General features: G+C 40.9%; 1 protein-coding gene across 1 annotated transcript in view; it reads right to left on the bottom strand.

Moving 5' to 3' along the window:
• FBN2 (fibrillin 2) overlaps positions 1-21,721 on the bottom strand; it is a 340,887-nt gene that overhangs the window by 7,597 nt on the left and 311,569 nt on the right. Inside the window, exons 49-60 of the mRNA XM_044275860.1 lie at positions 19,278-19,403; positions 18,865-19,017; positions 18,410-18,475; positions 17,823-17,948; positions 15,316-15,435; positions 14,869-14,991; positions 14,652-14,783; positions 10,727-10,852; positions 9,388-9,594; positions 8,206-8,331; positions 5,651-5,773; positions 340-456 (exon numbers count right to left, since the gene is read on the bottom strand). Of these exons, the coding sequence (XP_044131795.1) occupies positions 340-456; positions 5,651-5,773; positions 8,206-8,331; positions 9,388-9,594; positions 10,727-10,852; positions 14,652-14,783; positions 14,869-14,991; positions 15,316-15,435; positions 17,823-17,948; positions 18,410-18,475; positions 18,865-19,017; positions 19,278-19,403 (1,545 nt within the window). The remainder of the gene's footprint in view (positions 1-339; positions 457-5,650; positions 5,774-8,205; positions 8,332-9,387; positions 9,595-10,726; positions 10,853-14,651; positions 14,784-14,868; positions 14,992-15,315; positions 15,436-17,822; positions 17,949-18,409; positions 18,476-18,864; positions 19,018-19,277; positions 19,404-21,721) is intronic.

The following is a 21,721-nucleotide window of genomic DNA, read 5'->3' as shown; positions in this document are numbered from 1 at the left end:
AATTTATAGTGACAAGGAGTAAGAGTGCTTTCAAAATACACTGTCCTTTTAGCAAACACTGACCGGGATGAATAATATAAATATTAATCAAGCAGTGACCTCACTGCTTCCAAACAGTTGGCAGCTTACAAGATCAGGCACAAAAATAGAAACAGATTTTTGTATATTTTATGGCCAAGCGGATTGTACAGTGTAAAGAGAAACAAACAGAAGGAATTAAGCAAGCCAGACGGCAATGGATGCATATGACATAATGACAAGTTAAAATAATGCTGACAAAGAACATTGCATGCTCTCTTGTGCAGATGTTCAATGTTGTAGTTGCTAGTAAGTTCTTACCAATGCACGCCGTGTGATGTTGGGTAAAGCCCGGAGGACATTTACAACTGAAACTTCCAACGTTGTTGACACAAAGGAACTGGCAGTTGTGCTGCTTGGTTTGACATTCATCGAGATCTAAAATAAATAAGAATGGCTTGGTTAGGCAATTTTCGTTCCTTAGGCAGGTGCACCCGTGTTCAAGCCTTGAAATGGTGCAGATGTTTTACTATTACACATTGGAACAATCAAAGAGTTTCCTTCTGATTTTCTCTTGAAGACTACATACATGGACCTAGAAATGTTTGTGGAGTGCAATAGTATATTGAGTAAGAGCCAAGAGCATGACTATTTATAGAGATGCTCTGGGGGTGGGCTGGCAATAGACCCTACAGGGAAATTTCACAGCTGGCCGCCTGAGCCCTCATCAGCCAGGTACATAATGATCAGATGCTCTCAGCATTAATAAATGCTAGGAGCATCAGATACTTATGTTCCTGGCTGGTGGCTACATGTCCCCCTCCTGAATTCAACTGTATCTCTGTCTTTCGGATGGTGATACAGTTTAATACTACAGCGGAGGTGGCAGTATTTTATGCAGCACTGATATTTGGTTCTGCTGGGGTGGTATTTTGTGCTGCACTACGATATTCGGGCCCCACCTACTTCTGTTGTCCCTGCCTACTTCTGTTGTCCATGCCTACTTCTGTTGCCCCACCTTCTTTCAATTTGCATCTGCCTACACCATGTGGCCACATTTAGTTCAGGCCCACTTTAAGTTCCCAGTCCATCCCTGGAGATGTTCATTCAATTTTTATGTCTATTCTGATAGGAAACATTTATGGTGATTTAGGATGCAACTAGCTCCCCGTTCATTCTAGGAATTCACAGGGATCATGTGCTTTCTGACTTGTTCTAATGCCTTATGGTCAGGAGACAACCCAATGTACAATGGAGTTAAAGGTTCTTCTTGTCGCACCATATTATGCAAATATTCATTTGAGGAGACAATGCTGCTAGGTGAGAATATCTATATAATGTCAGAAGATGGTACATTCAACAAACAGGTAACTTGGCCACTGAAATGCCACCATGACACATTTATGTGGCTCTCTGCTCACCCACGGACACAGCTCAATTCAAATTTTTAAAAGATGATGCAAACTATCTTATTGTACTAGACAAATGACAATCAAGCTGTAAAGTTAGTAAAAGATTTCTATCAACAGCTCACACTCTTTGGTCGTCCATGGTGGTTTAGACAAAGTTCACTGCTTCACAATCCACATGGAGGCACTGCCATAATGGAGATCAGGTTTATTAATTTGTCTGCTCCATCTGCACTTCTATTGGTGCCCTACTATGGCTCCCATCAAATCAACACTACCAAAGTATATACATTTATACTCCATTCATTGATTCCTTTGTTCATTGCACTGCTCCACATTACTGTGCCACACAAAATTAAGGCTACTTTCACACTTGCGTTTGATCGGATCCGTTCTGAACGGATCCGATCATATTAATGCAGACGGAGGCTCCGTTCAGTACGGATCCGTCTGCATTAATAACTTAAAAAAATTTCTAAGTGCGAGAGTAGCCTGAGCGGATCCGTTCAGACTTTCAATGTAAAGTCAATGGGGGACGGATCCGCTTGAAGATTGAGCCATATGGTGTCATCTTCAAGCGGATCCATTCCCATTGACTTACATTGTAAGTCTGGACGGATCCGCACGCCTCCGCACGGCCAGGCGGACACCCGAACGCTGCAAGCAGCGTTCAGCTGTCCGCCTGGCCGTGCGGAGGCGAGCGGAGCGGAGGCTGAACGCCGCCAGACTGATGCAGTCTGAGCGGATCCGCATCCATTCAGACTGCATCAGGGCTGGACGGAAGCGTTCTGCTCCGCTTGTGAGCCCCTTCAAACGGAGCTCACGAGCGGACAGCAGAACGCTAGTGTGAAAGTAGCCTTACAGACATGTCTGGAAGAAGATGGACTCCGTATTCAGAATTGTTGCCATTCATTATCTTGATAATCAATGATTTTCTGTTAAATCAATTAGCATACAATCAAGCTCAAAAGATCTGTAGATTGATTCTAAAATGTTAGAATTGTTTCTGTACTACTGGACATTCAGGAATAATTTCTGAATAATTTGATAATTTTTGGATTGAGAGAATAAACTTTCATTTGGGGCATAGCAAGTAACTAATGTTGAGTGAACTGAAGCATCCAAAGGGGAATCGGATTCCTCGTGCTTTGTGGTAATGATTACATTTTTCCTAAAATGGTGGCTGAAAATAAAAAAATTATACTCACCTCATCCACTTGCTCGAGGGTAGAGCATCAAGCAGGTCACGTGGTGACATCATAGTGCTCGCGGCAGGTCCTTTGGCAGGTTTTCTTCAATCAAAACAGGAACAGATGGCGAGCAAGTGAATAAGGTGAGTATAATTTATTTTTTAACCCCTGAACAGCTTAATATGAGTCACAGATGCCGCGATCAGCGTTGAATGCGACACCTGCAGGGTTAAATGACAGGGGTGTCGCATTAGCCGTTCTCCATCATTGTGCCCACTCCATACAATGGAACAATGGAAAGTAATTTGTAACAAATCAAATTCCTTGTTGAAGTTTGGCGAAGCAGCCGAATCAAATGTTTCTAAACTTCGCTCATCTCTAAGATCTAACATCTATTATTACTTTTTCTATGTGTACATCACACATGCAATCTGGTATACCCTATGTCTTTTCTGCTATATGTACATCATACACCTACACGGGGAGCAATGTAAGTACTCTAACTGCTATGTATATCTAACATCTATTATTACTTTATCTATGTGCACATCACACATACACAATCTGATATACTGTACTTATCTAGGCTCTCCATATTGCCCTAGTTTTTTGTTTGTATATTCCATGCACACACATGTCTCACTCTATCTAGTCCTTGAGATATTTATTTTGGGTGGGGGTGATATCTAACATAGTAACATAGTAACATAGTACATAAGGCCGAAAATTTGTCCATCCAGTTCGGCCTGTTATCCCGCAAGTTGATCCAGAGGAAGACCCCTCTCTAGTAGCTATATCCTGTAATATTATTAAGCTCCAGAAATACGTCCATGGCCCTCTTGAATTCCTTTATTGTACTCACCATCACCACCTCCTCAGGCAGAGAGTTCCATATTCTCACTGCTCTTACCGTAAAGAATCCTTTTCTATGTTTGTGTACAAACCTTCTTTCCTCCAGGCGCAGAGGATGTCCCCTCGTCACAGTCACCGTCCTGGGAATAAATAGCTGATGGGATAGATCTCTGTACTGACCCTTGATATATTTATACATATTAATTAGATCTCCCTCTCAGTCGTCTTTTTTTCTAAAGTGAATAACTCTAATTTTGATAATCTTTCAGGGTACTGTAGTTGCCCCATTCCAGTTATTACTTTAGTTGCCCTCCTCTGGACCTTCTCCAGCTCTGCTATGTCTGCCTTGTTTACAGGAGCCCAGAACTGTACACAGTACTCCATGTGTGGTCTGACTAGCGATTTGTAAAGTGGTAGGACTATGTTCTTATCACGGGAATCTATGCCCCTTCTGATGCAACCCATTATCTTGTTGGCCTTGGCAGCAGCTGCCTGACACTGGTTTTTGCAGCTTAGTTTGCTGTTTATTAAAATTCCTAGATCCTTTTCCATGTCAGTGTTACCGAGTGTTTTACCATTTAGTATGTACGGTTGACTTGCATTTTTCCTTCCCATGTGCATAACTTTACATTTATCAGTGTTAAAGGGATTCTGTCACCTCCCCTAAGGCAAAAAACGATTTAAAACCAGCCATGCAGCACAGCTTACCTGGATTAGGCTGTGCTGTTCAATCTTGAAATCCGTCCAGCAGTTAGTTCAAAAAACGAGTTTGATCAATGAGGAAATGCGTCCTGAAGGTGCCCAGAGGGGCGTTTTTTTCTTCTGAGAGAGCCCAGTCCCGCCCCTTTTTCAGTGCCCAGCCCGCCTTCCTTTTACTTCCTAACTGCCGCCCCCAGCCTGCCACAGCCTCTCCTGCCTCTCCTCCCCCTCCCTCACGCCGAACGAAGTCTCGCACAGGCGCAGTACCCACTGAGGGCTGCGCCTGTGCGATCATCAGGAGACTGAGGAAGGCGGGCTGGGCACTGAAAAAGGGGCGGGACTGGGCTCTCTCAGAAGAAAAAAACGCCCCTCTGGGCACCTTCAGGACGCATTTCCTCATTGATCAAACTCGTTTTTTGAACTAACTGCTGGACGGATTTCAAGATTGAACAGCACAGCCTAATCCAGGTAAGCTGTGCTGCATGGCTGGTTTTAAATCGTTTTTTGCCTTAGGGGAGGTGACAGAATCCCTTTAAACCTCATCTGCCACTTATCTGCCCAAGCCTCCAATCTATCCAGATCCCTCTGTAGTAGTATACTGTCCTCATCAGTGTAAATTACTTTACACAGTTTAGTGTCATCTGCGAAAATTGATACTTTACTATGCAAGCCTTCTACAAGATCATTAATAAATATATTGAAGAGAATAGGGCCCAATACTGACCCCTGAGGTACCCCACTAGTGACAGTGACCCAATCTGAGTGTGCACCGTTAATAACCACCCTCTGTTTACTATCACTGAGCCAGTTACTTACCCACATACAGATGTTTTCTCCCAGTCCGAGCATTCTCATTTTATATACTAACCTTTTATGTGGTACAGTGTCAAATGCTTTGGAGAAGTCCAGATATATCTAAGGTTGTCTTAATTTACCAACTATCCCCCATTTGTTTCTCTATAGTAAGAGCCGCAATGAACCCCAGGATAATACCCCCTGGTGTTATTCTGAGACATCAGAACAATTAAAATGTGTACATAGGTATATCAGTATACATAAATACAACTACTTTTTTGAGATCCCACTTCTTTACCTGGATACCCCAGTGTGCACAGGGTTTTCTAGAGACAAAAAAGGTGACAGTGGGATCGCCCTTGTCCGAACAGCCTTTCTGGTCCAGGGTAGGGTGGAATAAGAACTTTGTAGGATTTTCTGGTAATAAAGGCTAAATTTTAGGGGAAGTTTTTTGTTTTCTGTGATATATTTTGAGCACTTCTCCCAGATCTTTGGACCCACTGAGGATAGACTTTTCAGCTCTGTGATACTTTTATAAATGCCAGCCATGGTACCAGCCACAAGTGCTACCATACCTGCCCCATAAGGTCTTTGGGTTAACCTGGACTATTTTGATGTGTGGAACTCTCAGCAGCATGTAACATGATAAGGAAGGATGTCATATGTGACATCATCTTTTACACTAACCTTTACATGTTTTTCCATCTTCTTGCATAATATAGCCTCGAGGACATGAACACTGATAGCTGCCTTCTGTGTTCTTACAGATAAAATTGCATGGCTTGGGAGACTGTGAGCACTCATCCAGATCTATAATGCAGTAAAAAAGCATAGTAAGGAAATACATACAGGTCCTTCTAAAAAAATTAGCATATTGTGATAAAGTTCATTATTTTCTGTAATGTACTGATAAACATTAGACTTTCATATATTTTAGATTCATTACACACCAACTGAAGTAGTTAAAGCCTTTTATTGTTTTAATATTGATGATTTTGGCATACAGCTCATGAAAACCCAAAATTCCTATCTAAAAAAATTTGCATATCATGAAATGGTTCTCTAAACGAGCTATTAACCTAATCATCTGAATCAACTAATTAACTCTAAACACCTGCAAAAGATTCCTGAGGCTTTTAAAAACTCCCAGCCTGGTTCATTACTCTAAACCGCAATCATGGGTAAGACTGCCGACCTGACTGCTGTCCAGCAGGTCATCATTGACACCCTCAAGCAAGAGGGTAAGACACAGAAAGAAATTTCTAAACGAATAGTCTGTTCCCAGAGTGCTGTATCAAGGCACCTCAGTGGGAAGTCTGTGGGAAGGAAAAAGTGTGGCAGAAAACGCTGCACAACGAGAAGAGGTGACCGGACCCTGAGGAAGATTGTGGAGAAGGACCAATTCCAGACCTTGGGGGACCTGCAGAAGCAGTGGACTGAGTCTGGAGTAGAAACATCCAGAGCCACCGTGTACAGGCGTGTGCAGGAAATGGGCTACAGGTGCCGCATTCCCCAGGTCAAGCCACTTTTGAACCAGAAACAGCGGCAGAAGCGCCTGACCTGGGCTACAGAGAAGCAGCACTGGACTGTTGCTTAGTGGTCCAAAGTACTTTTTTCGGATGAAAGCAAATTTTGCATGTCATTCGGAAATCAAGGTGCCAGAGTCTGGAGGAAGACTGGGGAGAGGAAAATGCCAAAATGCCTGAAGTCCAGTGTCAAGTACCCACAGTCAGTGATGGTCTGGGGTGCCATGTCAGCTGCTGGTGTTGGTCCACTGTGTTTTATCAAGGGCAGGGTCAATGCAGCTAGCTATCAGGAGATTTTGGAGCACTTCATGCTTCCATCTGCTGAAAAGCTTTATGGAGATGAAGATGTCATTTTTCAGCACGACCTGGCACCTGCTCACAGTGCCAAAACCACTGGTAAATGGTTTACTGTCCATGGTATTACTGTGCTCAATTGGTCTGCCAACTCTCCTGACCTGAACCCCATAGAGAATCTGTGGGATATTGGGAAGAGAAAGTTGAGAGACGCAAGACCCAACACTCTGGATGAGCTTAAGGCCGCTATCGAAGCATCCTGGGCCTCCATAACACCTCAGCAGTGCCACAGGCTGATTGCCTCCATGCCACGCCGCATTGAAGCAGTCATTTCTGCAAAAGGATTCCCGACCAAGTATTGAGTGCAGAACTGAACATAATTATTTGAAGGTTGACTTTTTTTGTATTAAAAACACTTTTCTTTTATTGGTCGGATGAAATATGCTAATTTTTTGAGATAGGAAATTTGGGTTTTCATGAGCTGTATGCCAAAATCATCAATATTAAAACAATAAAAGGCTTGAACTACTTCAGTTGGTATGTAATGAATCTAAAATATATGAAAGTCTAATGTTTATCAGTACATTACAGAAAATAATGAGCTTTATCACAATATGCTAATTTTTTTAGAAGGACCTGTATAACTGTCCACTATTACCAAGTTAATGCTTGGTAATCTATTTTGGAATTTTCTGAAAATCAGTGTTTATCAGCTGCAGTGGAAGCCGAGCCTTGGGGTCCTCTCAGTGATATGCATGTGCTTGATATTCATGAACTCCTGCCTCTCTCATAGCTGATTGACAGCTTTCTTCCAGTAAAGGGAGAAAGCTGTCAATCAGCGTCAGGAGGGTTTGGGAGCCTGCTGCTCATGAACACAAAGACTTGCACTGCTCTAAAAAAGTGATAGATTCACCACTGGTATCAGGGTCTCTGTCATTAATTTATGCTGTCCTCACATCGGGCAGCATGAACCTGGTGACAGATCCCATTTATTATGCAATATATATTTTATCATAGAATAATGATAATATATGTGTAATAACACAATATATAATAATAATAATAATAATAATAATAATAATAATAAAAAACTATTTTCTTAACTTTTCATTTTTCATGCTATAATGCCCTTATAATGCTGTTTGCAACATATATCTTAAAAGAGCCTAGATTAATTTGGCAACATTGTTTCTTTTTATTCTAACACTGTAATCCCTATAAGGCAACAACACTGAAACCTGCAAGTTACCTATGAGATTCTATCTGTGATTACAATCAAGCCATTATCCTGCCTCACACAATATAACTATTGGCTCTAAAAGTCTGCTGGGCCATTTCAACTTTTTCCTCAGAATATTCCTTTAATACCTATGCATTGTAATGTTTAAGAGCTTTATTTGCAATTTGACTTGAGTGTCTTACCAACACATGAAGTGCCTCCAATATCAGTTGTGTAGCCAAAATTACAAAAGCATCTGAAAGAGCCGATGTTGTTGACACACTGCCCATTGCGACACAGGTTTGGCATCACTTTACACTCATCGATATCTGTTCAAAAAGATCCCATTATATGAGTAAGAACATGCATTTGGTTATATGGTAGATTACATTTCTAATGTTTGTTTAGGTCTGTGTTATAATTAAAGAATGGCAAAATATATAAAGCAAAGACACAAGAGAAAATTAACATTTTAGATTTGCAGACGAATTGCAAGTATTTTCAGTGAGGTAAAGCTCATTGTGCATCAGGCAGTCTGAGAAGCGGTGCACCATTGTCTGAGCCATGAGACGTTGTATTTCCACATGATTCAGGGTGGACTCACATCACTGCTATATATCTGCGAATTACTTCCACTGTTCAGCTCCATCAAAGGAGGACAATGAAAGGATGGAAGTGCTGGATCCGTCAGTTAACAAAATCAGAAATTGCACCTAAATAACCAGATTGGCAATAATGTGGTCCGCTGGGTTTCTATCATGGTTTCCATAACTTTACATGACAAAATTGTGCAACATTTTGTGTTATTTTGTTTTTTTCAGTGGAAGATTTTTAATGGTGCCTCCAATGCCCATGAGAACACACCGTGAGTCAGGAAGATTCAGAAAATTCTGCAGACTGACAAACACTGTGGGCAAATATATCTCCTATGTAAACTGATCTGTCAATTTGTCAGCAGTTTTTTTTACTAGTTCAGATCAGTTATGGAGGAAAGTATACTAAAATATATACTTTAAAAAAAAGCTGCCAAATTGTATTGGACCAGAATAAAACTCATGCCATTCTGCACTGGATGCCTACTGCTCTCTAGTATAGAACAAGAGGGACTACGTAGTGATGTGTGAGTAGATGCAAATGTGTGGAGCTTAAAGAACCCTACATACTTATAATGAGGTCTGCTGGGTTTTGCCAAATTGTCCACAACTGAATCTCTAAACAAACTCTTACATTAGGACAGTGCATAGTGAAGAATGTAAACTTTCAATGCAGCCTAAAATTTTATTTTATCATCCAGTGAGTCTCGAAAAAATAGTGGGACTGAAACAATTTCCTGTATTAACGTCTTCCTTATTTTTGTGATTTTACATTTATATTTATGGATTTACCTTTCCCATCAGTTGTGTATCCAGGACCATGTGGGCAAAGCTTCTTATACTGAGTGGTACCTGGTAGAGGGCAGAGCTCACACTGATTCCCCCAACCTCTACCTCCATTGCAGCAACATTCAGATTTAGTGACATGATTGCGACTACTAGAAGACATCTGACACATTGTTTGTAGAACTTCAGAGAAGCAGAATCCCTGGCGTGTATCTGTAGGCAGTAAACAAAAAAAAATGAAAATATCATGTTAAGCTCATAATGATCAAGATAAAGTTGAAATTTTTTCCATTTCTCTACCACAATATTCCTGTTTTAGCATACATAAAAATATTATTTAGGCAAGCGATTTCACCTGGTCTGATATATTTCCAAGTAAAACTTTGCTGTGGCTATTGTTATTTTTTGAGCTTTCTACTGTGGCGTCCTATTTCTATTAATCATAAATAGTTAATAGTTTTGCTATTGCATAACTAGGACAGTTACCCTATGGGAAAGGCAAAGCCAGAAGGTGAGATTTATTCTCTGGTTTAAAAAATAATGTAAGATATAAAAAATGCTTGATAAGGAAGTTTATTGTGCTTTAATGTATGGACTCATTTTTCATCATTAGTTTTTGGCTGATTTTGTAGCCCAATTGGGAAATATTAATATTATTATCATCAGTAGTGTTGAGTGAAGCAAAGCATCCAAAGTAGAATTCAGTCCAAATTTTAGGAAAAGTTATATTCTAAACAAAGCCGATTTTCCTTGTGCTTTGTACTGGTAACGGATAATTTTTCCTAAAATGGTGGCTGGAATTGTCTTAAAAAGAATGGGAAAAAAATAATCCCCTCATCCACTTGCTCGGGCAGAGGCAGTCTGCTCCTCTCTTGATTGAAAAAGACCTGCTGAAGGACCTGTGTTGAGTGTGATGACGTCACCATGTGCTCACGCTGGGTGACGTCATCACTCTCAGTACAGGTCCTTTGACAGGTCTTTTTCAATGAAGAGAGGAGCGGACTGCCTCTGTGTGAGAAAGTGGATGAGTGGAGGGATTTTTTTTTCAAACCCAAAAGGCCATATTGCACTAGCGTATTGACGTTTTTAAAGGCCTTTAGCCAGGTGCACTTCTGTCTAAGCGGCCGTTAAAAACAGTCCCATTGATTGATAAGCTGAATGGGGTTTTAACATAGTGATTCATGACAAATTAATTTGTAACAAATCAAATTTCTTATCAAACTTTGGTGAAGCTGCAGAATCAAATTTTTCAAAACTTCGCTCATCTCTAATTACCATCATCATCTTTATTTTACCAAAAAAAGACAAGTAGGATTGATGTCAGAGTTAGTTGTTTTTTTTTTACCAAGGCATTCGGTTCCTGTAAGAGATGGCTGAAATCCTTCATTGCAATCACATCGGTAGCTTCCAATGGTATTGACACAACGGCCATTTTCACAGATGCCTGGTCTTGCCCGGCATTCATTCTCATCTTTTGAAGGACAGAAGAAAAGGCATACATAAAGGGAAATGTTAAATGATGTACTGTTATCATTCCTATACTGTAGATCACCCACCAAAATGCTGCTCCTAAATGGGCAAATTTACATCATGCATGGTTCATGTGCTTGTATTTTTATATAGTATTTTATATTGATACACACTTTTATCAAAGAAAACAACTAATATTCATTTTCCATTTGTTTCTTGTTCATGGACTTACTGCTGGTTCATGACAATGTATAAAACTTACAGGCAAACTTGGGGTGAATGATCATTGATAATTGATTGATTATTCCCTGGCTAAAACCATTTGTAAACCATACAAAACCATCTGTTTTGTACAAAAACAGAAAAGGACCCTTTTATAGAAAGGGAACCTTTTTCTAATATATAATCACAAACTGTTTTGCAAATAGTGGATTGAGTACTACTGGACACCTATCTTGTATCCTTCTTTTGATTGCAAAATGTATACTATCTATAGAAGAATTAAAAATAGAGCTGAAGGAACGGGCATGATTTATGTAGCTCAACACGGTGAAAAGCTTAGTGCAAACTTCCATGGAGAAGGCACACTTTACCTAAGCAGAATTATCTGTTTGCCACGTACAGAGGACCTTTCATCTCTCCTGACATGCTTGCTTTAATGACTATATGAATTCATAATAGCAATTCTGGAGCATCTATTCTTACAGCTCTATGATGTGCCAATCCTCTATTGTTTCTTCTAGATGTTTAAGACTGAACTGCTAGCAGTCTGCAATGAAGGCCTGACTGGGTGTTACAAATGGCAGGAGTACCCCTGAAAAGTCTGACACTGGCAGTACTGTGCTGAGTCAAACCCCCAAATGGTAACACCCATATGGACAGTGGCGTACTAAGGGGGGGGGGGGGGGGCGGGCACGGGGGGCAGTCCACCCCGGGTGCTGCTCTCAGGGGGGGTGCCAGAAGCAATGAGCGCTTTCATCAATACAGATGGATACAGACATTGCTGGAGCGCTGGGAGCTGTGGTCCTGTCACTTACCGCTCAGCTCCCAGCACTCTTCCCCTTCTTCAGGCCAGCCGTGCTCTGAATGGTGAAGAAGGAAGACTTCTCCCTGCTCCACCATTTAGCCTGCAGGCACAGATCGCGCTGTCAGCCTGTGTGGGCGGAGACTGCAGCCAAGAAATCTGCATAAACTCCACCCACACCATGCTGCAGAGCGATCTGTGCCTGTAGGGAACAGAGGTACAGTATGTGAGCTTCAGGAATGGGACAAGGTGAGTAGTTACTGTGTTTTTTTTGTTTGTTTTTTAATACATAGGAGGTAAAGAGGGCTTTATTACTATGGAGGGGGCACAGAGGACTTTATTACCATGGATGGGGCACAGAGAGCATTATTACTATGGAGGGGGCACAGAGAGCATTACTACTATGGAGGGGGCACAGAGGGCATTACTACTGTGAAGGGGGCACAATGGGCATTTCGACTATGGGAGGGGAACAGAGCCAGAGGGCATTACAACAATGAAGGGGGCACAGAGGGCATTTTTACTGTGAAGTGGCACAGTGGGCATTATTAATGTTGTCACGGATCACCTGGCACCCCGACCGGGTACCTCCGTCGATAAATGCTCCTAGTGCTTTCCGAGGACTCCAAGCACTCCACTTGACACCGTACGCACTGCAGACCCCACGAACCGCCGTAGCTTGGTTGGGGTCTCACCGTCCTCCACCCACGCTGGACCTACTACAAGGCTCCAGGCTCCAGTGGGTGAACCTCTCCTACAGCCAGAGAGCAGGAACAGCTCTTACAAAAGCTAGTAGTTATGCCAGGGGAGTATAGCAAATCTTCAGCGTATAGCAATCCCCCTGTTTGATCAGTTATCCAAACACCAGTCTCAACATGATGAAGGATAAAACAGGAACCTTTATTGAGGGCTACCCGCCCGTATTTATGCAGGTCCCCATCTGGTGGACACGCCCCCAGGGGACCAGAATGGAGACTGCGACACACCGAACAGATACAACACATCCCCACAATGCATCATGGTTTCCTCCTCTCTGCCCCAGAGACAACCGAGGGATAATCCAATTATCTCTCAGGACAAAGGGGAGATCGCCAATACACATGTGGGGACAACAGGACAGAAATCACCATTTAAACACACAATGTCACACCCTCCCAGCAACCACAGACATTTAACATATTCCCAGATAGCTCAAGTCTGAGTGCATATCATTAGGTGAATGGCACTCAGACCACACAAATACAATTAAACTAGCCATCTGGGTACCCTCACATAACAAAATACAATTCCAAAGACAGATTTAAGCTGTGCAGCCGACCTGTATTCTTTAAAGTTAGTATGGGCCATAATCCTGAGGCCAAAACACCGTGGCGAGGTTGGTTTCATCACAAATGTGAAGGGGACACAGAGGGCATTATTACTGTGAAGGGGCACAGTGGGCATTATTACTGTGAAGGGGGCACAATGATGATTTCTACTATGGAGGGGGCACAGAGGGCATTACTAGCACAGTGGGCATTACTACTATTAAGGGGGCACAATTGGCATTATTAATGTGAAGGGGCACAATGGACATTATTACTATAAAGGGGGCACAATGGGGATTATTACTATGAAGTGGGCACAATGGGGATTATTACTATGAAGGGGGCACAATGGGGATTATTACTATGAAGGGGCACAATGGGGATTATTACTACGAAGGGGGCACAATGGGAATTATTAATGTGAAGGGGCACAATGGGGATTATTAATGTGAAGGGGCACAAAAAGGGCATTACAACTGTGAAAGCGGCACAGAGAGGGCATAACTACTGGGGGGGGGGGGCGCAATGTGGGCCCCCCACATAACTACTGTGAGGGGGCACACATTTGAACAAAACTACTGTGAAGGTTGTACAATGAGGGAAATACTACTGTGAGGGGGTACAATTTTTTTTAAGTATGGTGGGGGTGCCATAGAAAGGACCCACCCCGGGTGCCAAACACCCTAGGCACCCCACTGCATATGGACCTTGCAGACTGCTGGTAATTAATTCATAAACTTCTAGAAGGAATAACAGAGAAGTTAGGCAACATAGAGGTATAAATATTGATACTCAAGAATTGTTATTATTAAAATAAACTTGCTGTGAGAGATGACGGGTCCTCCTTAAAGGCTACTGGCGGAGACAATTTTTTTATGATTGCATTTTACTCATTTTGGGCTAAAAATCATTTTTTCAATTGGTCTTTATTAAAAATATTGAGCCATTCTGTCACAAAGGGTTAACCTTTTTTTCTATCTGTGTGAACCTACTTCCATTTTCACTTTGTGTCGGTCATTTAATAACCTTTATCTTTAAATTACTAAGAGGTCATAAACACTTATTTAGTTTTAGATGTTACTCAGTAAGATAAGGACTGAGCTTTAATGAGTGTTTATGAGGTCAGAGAGCAGAGATAAGGAGCTTGTCAGCTCCCTGCCTGATGGAAGAGAGAAAAAAAATTCAGATCCTGCTAAAAGAGCATCTCCGCTCTATACAGGGAAAATGGCTCCACATGTTTTAATAAAGACCAATTGAAAAAATGATTTTTACCTCATAATGAGAACAATGCAATAATAAAAAAAAATCCTCAAAGGTGTACATAGTATTTAGGTCATCCCAGGAGGAAAAAAATGCACATAAATGTTCAAATGTGCATCTTACACAGCATGCCTTAAGGTTCAGTCGTAGACTCCTTCCAAGTACATAAATAAAGATTTTAGGCCCAGTATAAGGTAGTCAACTTTTACCTATGCAACCTTCTCCATCTGGTCTTCGAGTCATTCCAGGAGGACAAATACACATAAATGTCCCAATGAGGTTTTTACACATCATACCCCTGGATTCACAGTCATGGAACCCTTCCAAGCACTCATCGAGATCTGTAAAGTAGTACAAGACAATCAATGTTTAAAGGTGGAGCCTTTTCATTGTATTCACTCACCCACTAGTGAATATTTATCTTACCTTTACACATCTTCTGATCTTCTCTAAGAACATATCCAGCAGGACAAGTGCATTCATATGAACCGTATGTATTAATACATCTGAATGCACAGATCAGAGGGTTTAATGCACACTCATTAATATCTGGAAGAAGGAAATACAAATACATACGTAGTCAATCATGTGTAGTTAGTGTATTTTTTTTTAAAAAGTGATAGCAGGCACTGGCTTTTAGTGGAAAGGTATTATGACTGTTTTCCCAAGTTTGTGTCAAATGGTTGTTAGCATAGTTCTTGTGTACTACTTACATACTTTTTCCCCTCATTATTAATAAATTCTGTCTCTGGGATTTATTGGGGTAAAGTCCCAACCCAAGATCGAAACCATCCAATAAATTGAATTATGTTTTTTTTTTTTTACCATTCAGGGACAACTACCCTTACCAGCCAAGTTGATGTAATGGTTTACCTTCACAGTTAATCATAGGTCCAGGTTCGAATCCTTCATCACAGGTGCACTCAAAAGTACCAATAGCATTAATGCATGTTCCATTCCCACATGGATTGCCAATAGAACATTCATCGGTATCTAAAATGGTAAGATAAATTCTACATAAACTGAATTTGAAAAATGAACAAAGCATTTTAGGGTGCATATGACGGCACATAATAAGGTTATATTAACTGATCAATGACAAGTTTGTTTTTTGCTAGTAATATATATACATGCTTAGCATACTTGCCATATCAGGCGACTTTCTGTCATGAGAAATAATACTATACCTTGCCTTGATTTTTATTCTGCATTGTTCTCTAGTTTTCCTATCTGCAGGCTATTTCTATATTTGTCAGTTTTCCTTGAGTGCACATGAGAATAGTAGACCCAGCTCCCCTATCTCACCATAGTACACACCCAGAAGCATTGCAGCACCATTGAGGATATTATACAGCAGTATGAAGCAGTGTAGCTGTAAATCCAGCACTGGGGGTAAAGGAAAACCTGTCTTCCTCCAGCAGATTACTTCTTCCTTCTTCCCCACCTTTTTCCATAGACATCTATGAACAACATTTAACCTGATCTCTCAGTAAGATGATAATATGACATCTCTCAAGGCAGATTTTAGCTGCAAATTGTGGGTGATTGATCAGTTCAGGGAGTGGGTGGGCGATGTGGTTCATAAGAGGAGAAGAGGCATTTTTCTCTGATAACATGTACTACACAGTTTCATATATTCACTTGGTCTATTAATTTATGCAAAGTGTCTACTTAAATATTGTGGCACCAAAGTGACTTTATTTGGGATTCACAGGAATAGCAATATAATTCAAATGATCCCACGTGATTTTACTGTTTGGACCAAGTTGTGAAATAGATTTCCCTTAATTCTCTATTGATTTGTGTGGTTGAGAGGAATATATCTGATTAGCAGAAATGAAATATGTTCAGGATGGTTACTAAGTGCTTATCATAGTTATTTTGTAGCACTATGGCCCTAGTTTCAAATTCAAACCAGGGCAACATCTGAATCGAGATTGCATGTTCACCCTATGTTTGCTTTGGTTTTCTCAGAGTGCTCTGGTTTCCCACCTCGCTCCAAAAACTTGCTTTGTGCACATTTGTCTTAGGCCTCATATACATGACCGTTGTGGGCATCCGTGGCCGTTGTGCCATTTTCCGTTTTTTTCCGCGGACCCATTGACTTTCAATGGGTCCGTGGAAAAGTCGGAAAATGCACCGTTTTGCAGCCGCATCCGTGATCCGTGTTTCCTGTCCGTCAAGAAAATAGGATCTGTCCTATTTTTTTGACAGAGAACGGTTCACGGACCCATTCAAGTCAATGGGTCCGTGAAAAAACACGGATGCACACAAGATTGGCATCTGCGTCCGTGGTCCATTGCCGTAGGCTACTTTCACACAGACAGATCCGCAGATCCGTCTGCATAAAAGCTTTTTCAGAGCTGAGTTTTCACTTCGTGAAAACTCAGATCCGACAGTATATTCTAACACAGAGGCGCATTGCTTATAGCACAGACTTTCCACTTACCACTAGGAGGAGCGCCCGGCCGGTCACAGACATCGCAGCTCACAGGTAAGTATAATGCTTCTAAAAATTGCTAAGTAACCATGGCAACCAGGACTGCAGTAGCGTCCTGGTTGCCATGCTTACCGATTGGAGCCCCAGTGATTAAACTGGGACTCCGATCGGTACACTCCACTGCCACCAATGATGGGGGGGAGATTTTAATTAGGAGGGGGAGGGAGGGGAGGGCCCACTGGTCACCAATGAATCTACAGTACTACAGGGGAGGGAGGGGGGGCCGGCCGCACTGGCCACCAATGTGTTAACTACAGGGGAGGGACGGGGGGCGGCCGCACTGGCCACCAATGTGTTAACTACAGGGGAGGGAGGGGGGGCCGGCCGCACTGGCCACCAATGTGTTAACTACAGGGGAGGGAGGGGGGGCTGCACTGGCCACCAATGAGTTAGATACAGGGGGGGGGGTCTGCCCCCTGCTGCCAGTCAGCAGGGGGCAGTCATGTACACAGTTCTTTTAGTATATTCTAACTTGAAGCGTCCCCATCACCATGGGAACGCCTCTGTGTTAGCATATACTGTTGGATCTGAGTTTCACGATCTAACTCAAATCCGATGGCATATTCTAACATAGAGGCGTTCCCATGGTGATGGGGACGCTTCAAGTTAAAATATACCATCGGATTGGAGAAAACTCCGATCCGATAGTATAAAAGGGACTCCTGACTTTACATTGAAAGTGTGAATAAGGCCTTAGGGAAATTAAATTGTAAGCTTCAATAGGGAATGGGACTGACAGATGACAATCTCTGCATAGCACTGTAAAAAAATATCTGCATTATATAAGTACAAATACATACATATGTATAATTAGCTGGCACATACATGAACTGAGCTGTACAGTACCGAATAATCATAACTGGTAACATATTTCACATACCAACACAAGTGATTCCTGTATAATCTAGATTATAACCCATAGGACACTCGCATCGGAAAGATCCATCCGTATTAATACAGAGACCGTTTGAACAAATTCCTGGGTTTTCTAGGCATTCATTGACATCTACAACAAGCACAAAAATGTACATTCAAAATTCATGTCACTAAATTCCATGACTGATTGAATATATTTATATTTAAAGCAGGTTATGTCTAGAATATCATACACGCATACCATGAATCACCATATTGTCAGAGATCTACAGTATATTTGGTACATACAGTATATTCAAAATGTTAAAGCATTTAATTTATTGAATTTGCTATGTTAATATTTGCATCAATTCACACACTTGCTGGTCTCTCAATGTCTGACTACATGTGAAGGAGATGTGTATAGTACAGTAGACTCCCAATATGCTGAAGGGGTATACAGTACTTCCCATTGCTATCTCTAACCTGCTTGGGAACTCTTTTTATCCATCTATCTTTTGGCATTATAGTTTTCTTTTGGCGTTTATATGTTTAGCATCACTATTTGTGTTACCTGCATTATCTTCCCAATGACGGATGTGTTATATTTACCTTCTCTGTCACCTTCAGGACCTGTGATGGTACCATGTCCAAATGGACATAAATCTTGAAAAGCCACTGGAAATGGGAAAATGCAAAAAGTATAAGCAAATGTAATAGTAATTATCTCAGAAAAAGACATTTCTTGTATCACTAACCTCTGCTCATGTCAGCCTAACAGAAGTTAACAGAGACAGACATCACAAATTTAGTAGACAAAGCAAAATATAACAAATCTGTCATAACTGAATCAATGCAAAGAGGTTTGGCAGTCTGGGCATTGCTCTTGGCAGTTCTCCAACCACAAGAATGTCATCTAAAGTAAGAAAGCATCAATATTCCTGCTTCGCATCTACAATTTAGGGCCATTATAGAGCAAATTCAGCTCAAAACACTTAGGTGTTTGTCTATGATCTCAGGAATGAAATGAAGGGATGACATTAATGAAGAAAGTTAGTCTTACATACCTTCTCCTTCTTTTGGACAAAGCTCACATGGATCTCCCCAGCCCTCTCCTGTCATTGTGCTGCAGCAACAGATTGCTTTAGTGTTGTTATATGCTTTGGGAACTGAACATTTCCCATTTTCAAATTTGGTAAAACAAAAGCTTTGCCGGGTATCTGGAAGAAACACGATGCATGTATTATTAATCTTAAGTAGACTGCACCATGCAATAAAAAGGCCCTACGGGGTTATTTGCCCTAAACTGCATATGGACTTTCTCTGATTTACATTATTTAGAAAGTAAAAAGTTCAATTAGGCATCTTTATTTCCTAGTGTATTTTTCATCAAAAAGTAGAACTGATCTTAATGTATAGAAGAAGACAAGGAATCTAGAAGCATTTCTTTGGTGATGTCTTGGGCAGATGCAATACATACCAAAACATCTTCTCCCATTATCTGATAAAACAAATTCAGGTGGACAAATGCATTGAAAACTTCCTGGGGTGTTTGCACAGGTTCCAAAAAGGCATATATTTGGCTCTTCAATACATTCATCAATGTCTATAAAAGGAAATAAAATACTTTTAAAACACTTTTGCATCAGGTAGTGTAAAATAAATGGTTACTCTTAGAATATAATCTTTGGTTTGTTGTTATAAGTACATGCCTATAGGCAATGAGCCCATTTAAAATCCCTATACATGTATGTACACACACAGACACACACACTTGTTAAATTTACGTGTTCCTTCAAAAACAGCTTTTTTTCCATTATTCGTACAGGTTGCCATTTATTTGAATCCCATTTAAACACTACAGTACTTACATGCAATGCCATGCCTAACCACATGGTGTGCTGTTGAGAACAAACTTTATGTAATAGAAAGCAAAGGGAAAAGAAGGATAGTTATAAAGAAATGTATCACTAAAATTTTTATCTTCCAGTTAAAACAAGATAGCAACACATATGCTTTTTCTAATGTGTTTTTATTTTCTGATTACAGATTTAGTTATTCTATTTCTTGAACCTGATTATGGGGGCGGCCATCTTGCCTGAACTGTTCTTAACAGCATTTACAAAGCATTACGAAAATTGGTTTACAGCAGCCACATTGGCCACAGACACAATGGTCAGGAGGGGACCTCGTTCAGTTCTATTGGAGAGTTTTCTAGGCATGCTCTGTGACCTGTGCAGAGGTCATTGTACAAGAAGGTTAAGCATTGATAATTATCTTATTGGGAATAGTGGATCCTATTTTATCTATACACAGAGGTGATATCATTAGGCAGGATTAGAATGGCAGATAAGCAGGTAACTGCGGTAAAGTGATCTGTACAGACCAAGAAGTGGCGCCTATTACTAGGCTTAGTGGCCAGTGCAAAAACTGGAAGATTTAATGTTTTTTGTTTAAATATAGATATTGACATGTAAAATTAAAAATAACAATAAAAAATATGTTAAACATAAAAACGTGAGTAAAATGGTAATTTTCTAATGACAGATTTCTTTTAAGTCATGCAACATTTAATGTTAAATCAGTGGCCTACCAATCATGTTCAGTGCTAATGTCCTATTAGCGAATCACTGATGCTATACTGTATGTGTATGCAACGTGTTTTTAGCACAATTACTATTCCTATGACTCTTCTTTACATCTGGTCTGTAAAGAGTCTTTGTGAAAGAAGGAGAACAGTTTGCAGAACATCATTCATCCCATACACTTACATACATGGTATATTAAGAACTTTGTTTAAAAAAATGAGAGAGGGTCTTTGAAGTCTGCTTGGAAAAAATTGGATTTAGTTGTGTGTGGTGTTGATGCTAATGCGCTGAAGCTATCGGCAGTAATTGCATATTTGATGTCTATAGTGTGTTACAACAGTAAACTACATTAACAGCTTCTGGATATGTACTAGGCAGGCATCTGATGTCTTTCTTCCAAGATGAAAATCGTTCTGAAAGATCTGAGACTTTCCCCCAATCCTGAATAACGTGTAGACACAGCTAATAACAGTCAAACATGGTGTTTGCCAAGCATTACAGTTCTGTAGACACTGACATTAAGTAGACTGTCTGCATTATGACATGTGCAGAAGCAATTATCTCAAAAAATGCTAAAGTGTCCATTTCTATTTGTGAGAGATTTTAATTGCCGGGTCTTCGCAATTGATGCTAGACCTGATGTGTAATGTTATATCCTGTTTTATTTAATTTGTCAGTGGACATTGAGCAGACAGTGAAAGACATGTTTATTGTCCTGTGCACAGAATATGAAGAATAAAGCAGATTCTGTCATTGCTTGCCAGCTGCTGTTAAGATCCCACAATGCTCTACTGCAACCAATGTCTGGGAATACACAATACTACAACCCCCATTATGTAATACAAGCATTTGTACAGCACTGTACATAATCATTTATATGTCCACTATATGTCTCTACTGATATTTATGTATTAGATAAAACAGAGTCAGGAGTGTAGCTATAGGGGGCGCAGTGGTGGCAGTCGCTACCAGGCCCAGGAGCCTGAGGGGCCCAAAGACCCTTGTGCCGCATAAAAAGACACCGGTATTATAGAAGGTGCATGCTGGTCAAGTTACACCTCTGGCTGGAGGGAAGGGGTAAGGTCAAAAATTTGGCATGGGGGGAGGGGTGCCATTTCAATGTTTGCCTCAGGCAGCATGAAGGCTATGTGCTTCCCTGCCCATGGCCTCAAAGCAGTGAGGGAAGGGGGCCCAAGCTGAACTCTTGCACCATGGCCCATGAGCCTGTAGCTCTGCCCCTGAGCAGAGAAATATGTAAAGGATAATGGATGTAGAAATCTTTTGCTATATGTTTGTTCTTTATATATTTTTCTGTCTGTAGTTTTAAAATGTCCCA

This window comes from Bufo gargarizans, chromosome 1 (genome assembly GCF_014858855.1).
Source record: "Bufo gargarizans isolate SCDJY-AF-19 chromosome 1, ASM1485885v1, whole genome shotgun sequence".
Lineage (NCBI taxonomy): Eukaryota > Metazoa > Chordata > Amphibia > Anura > Bufonidae > Bufo > Bufo gargarizans.
This window is presented reverse-complemented; position numbering and strand designations above follow the sequence as displayed.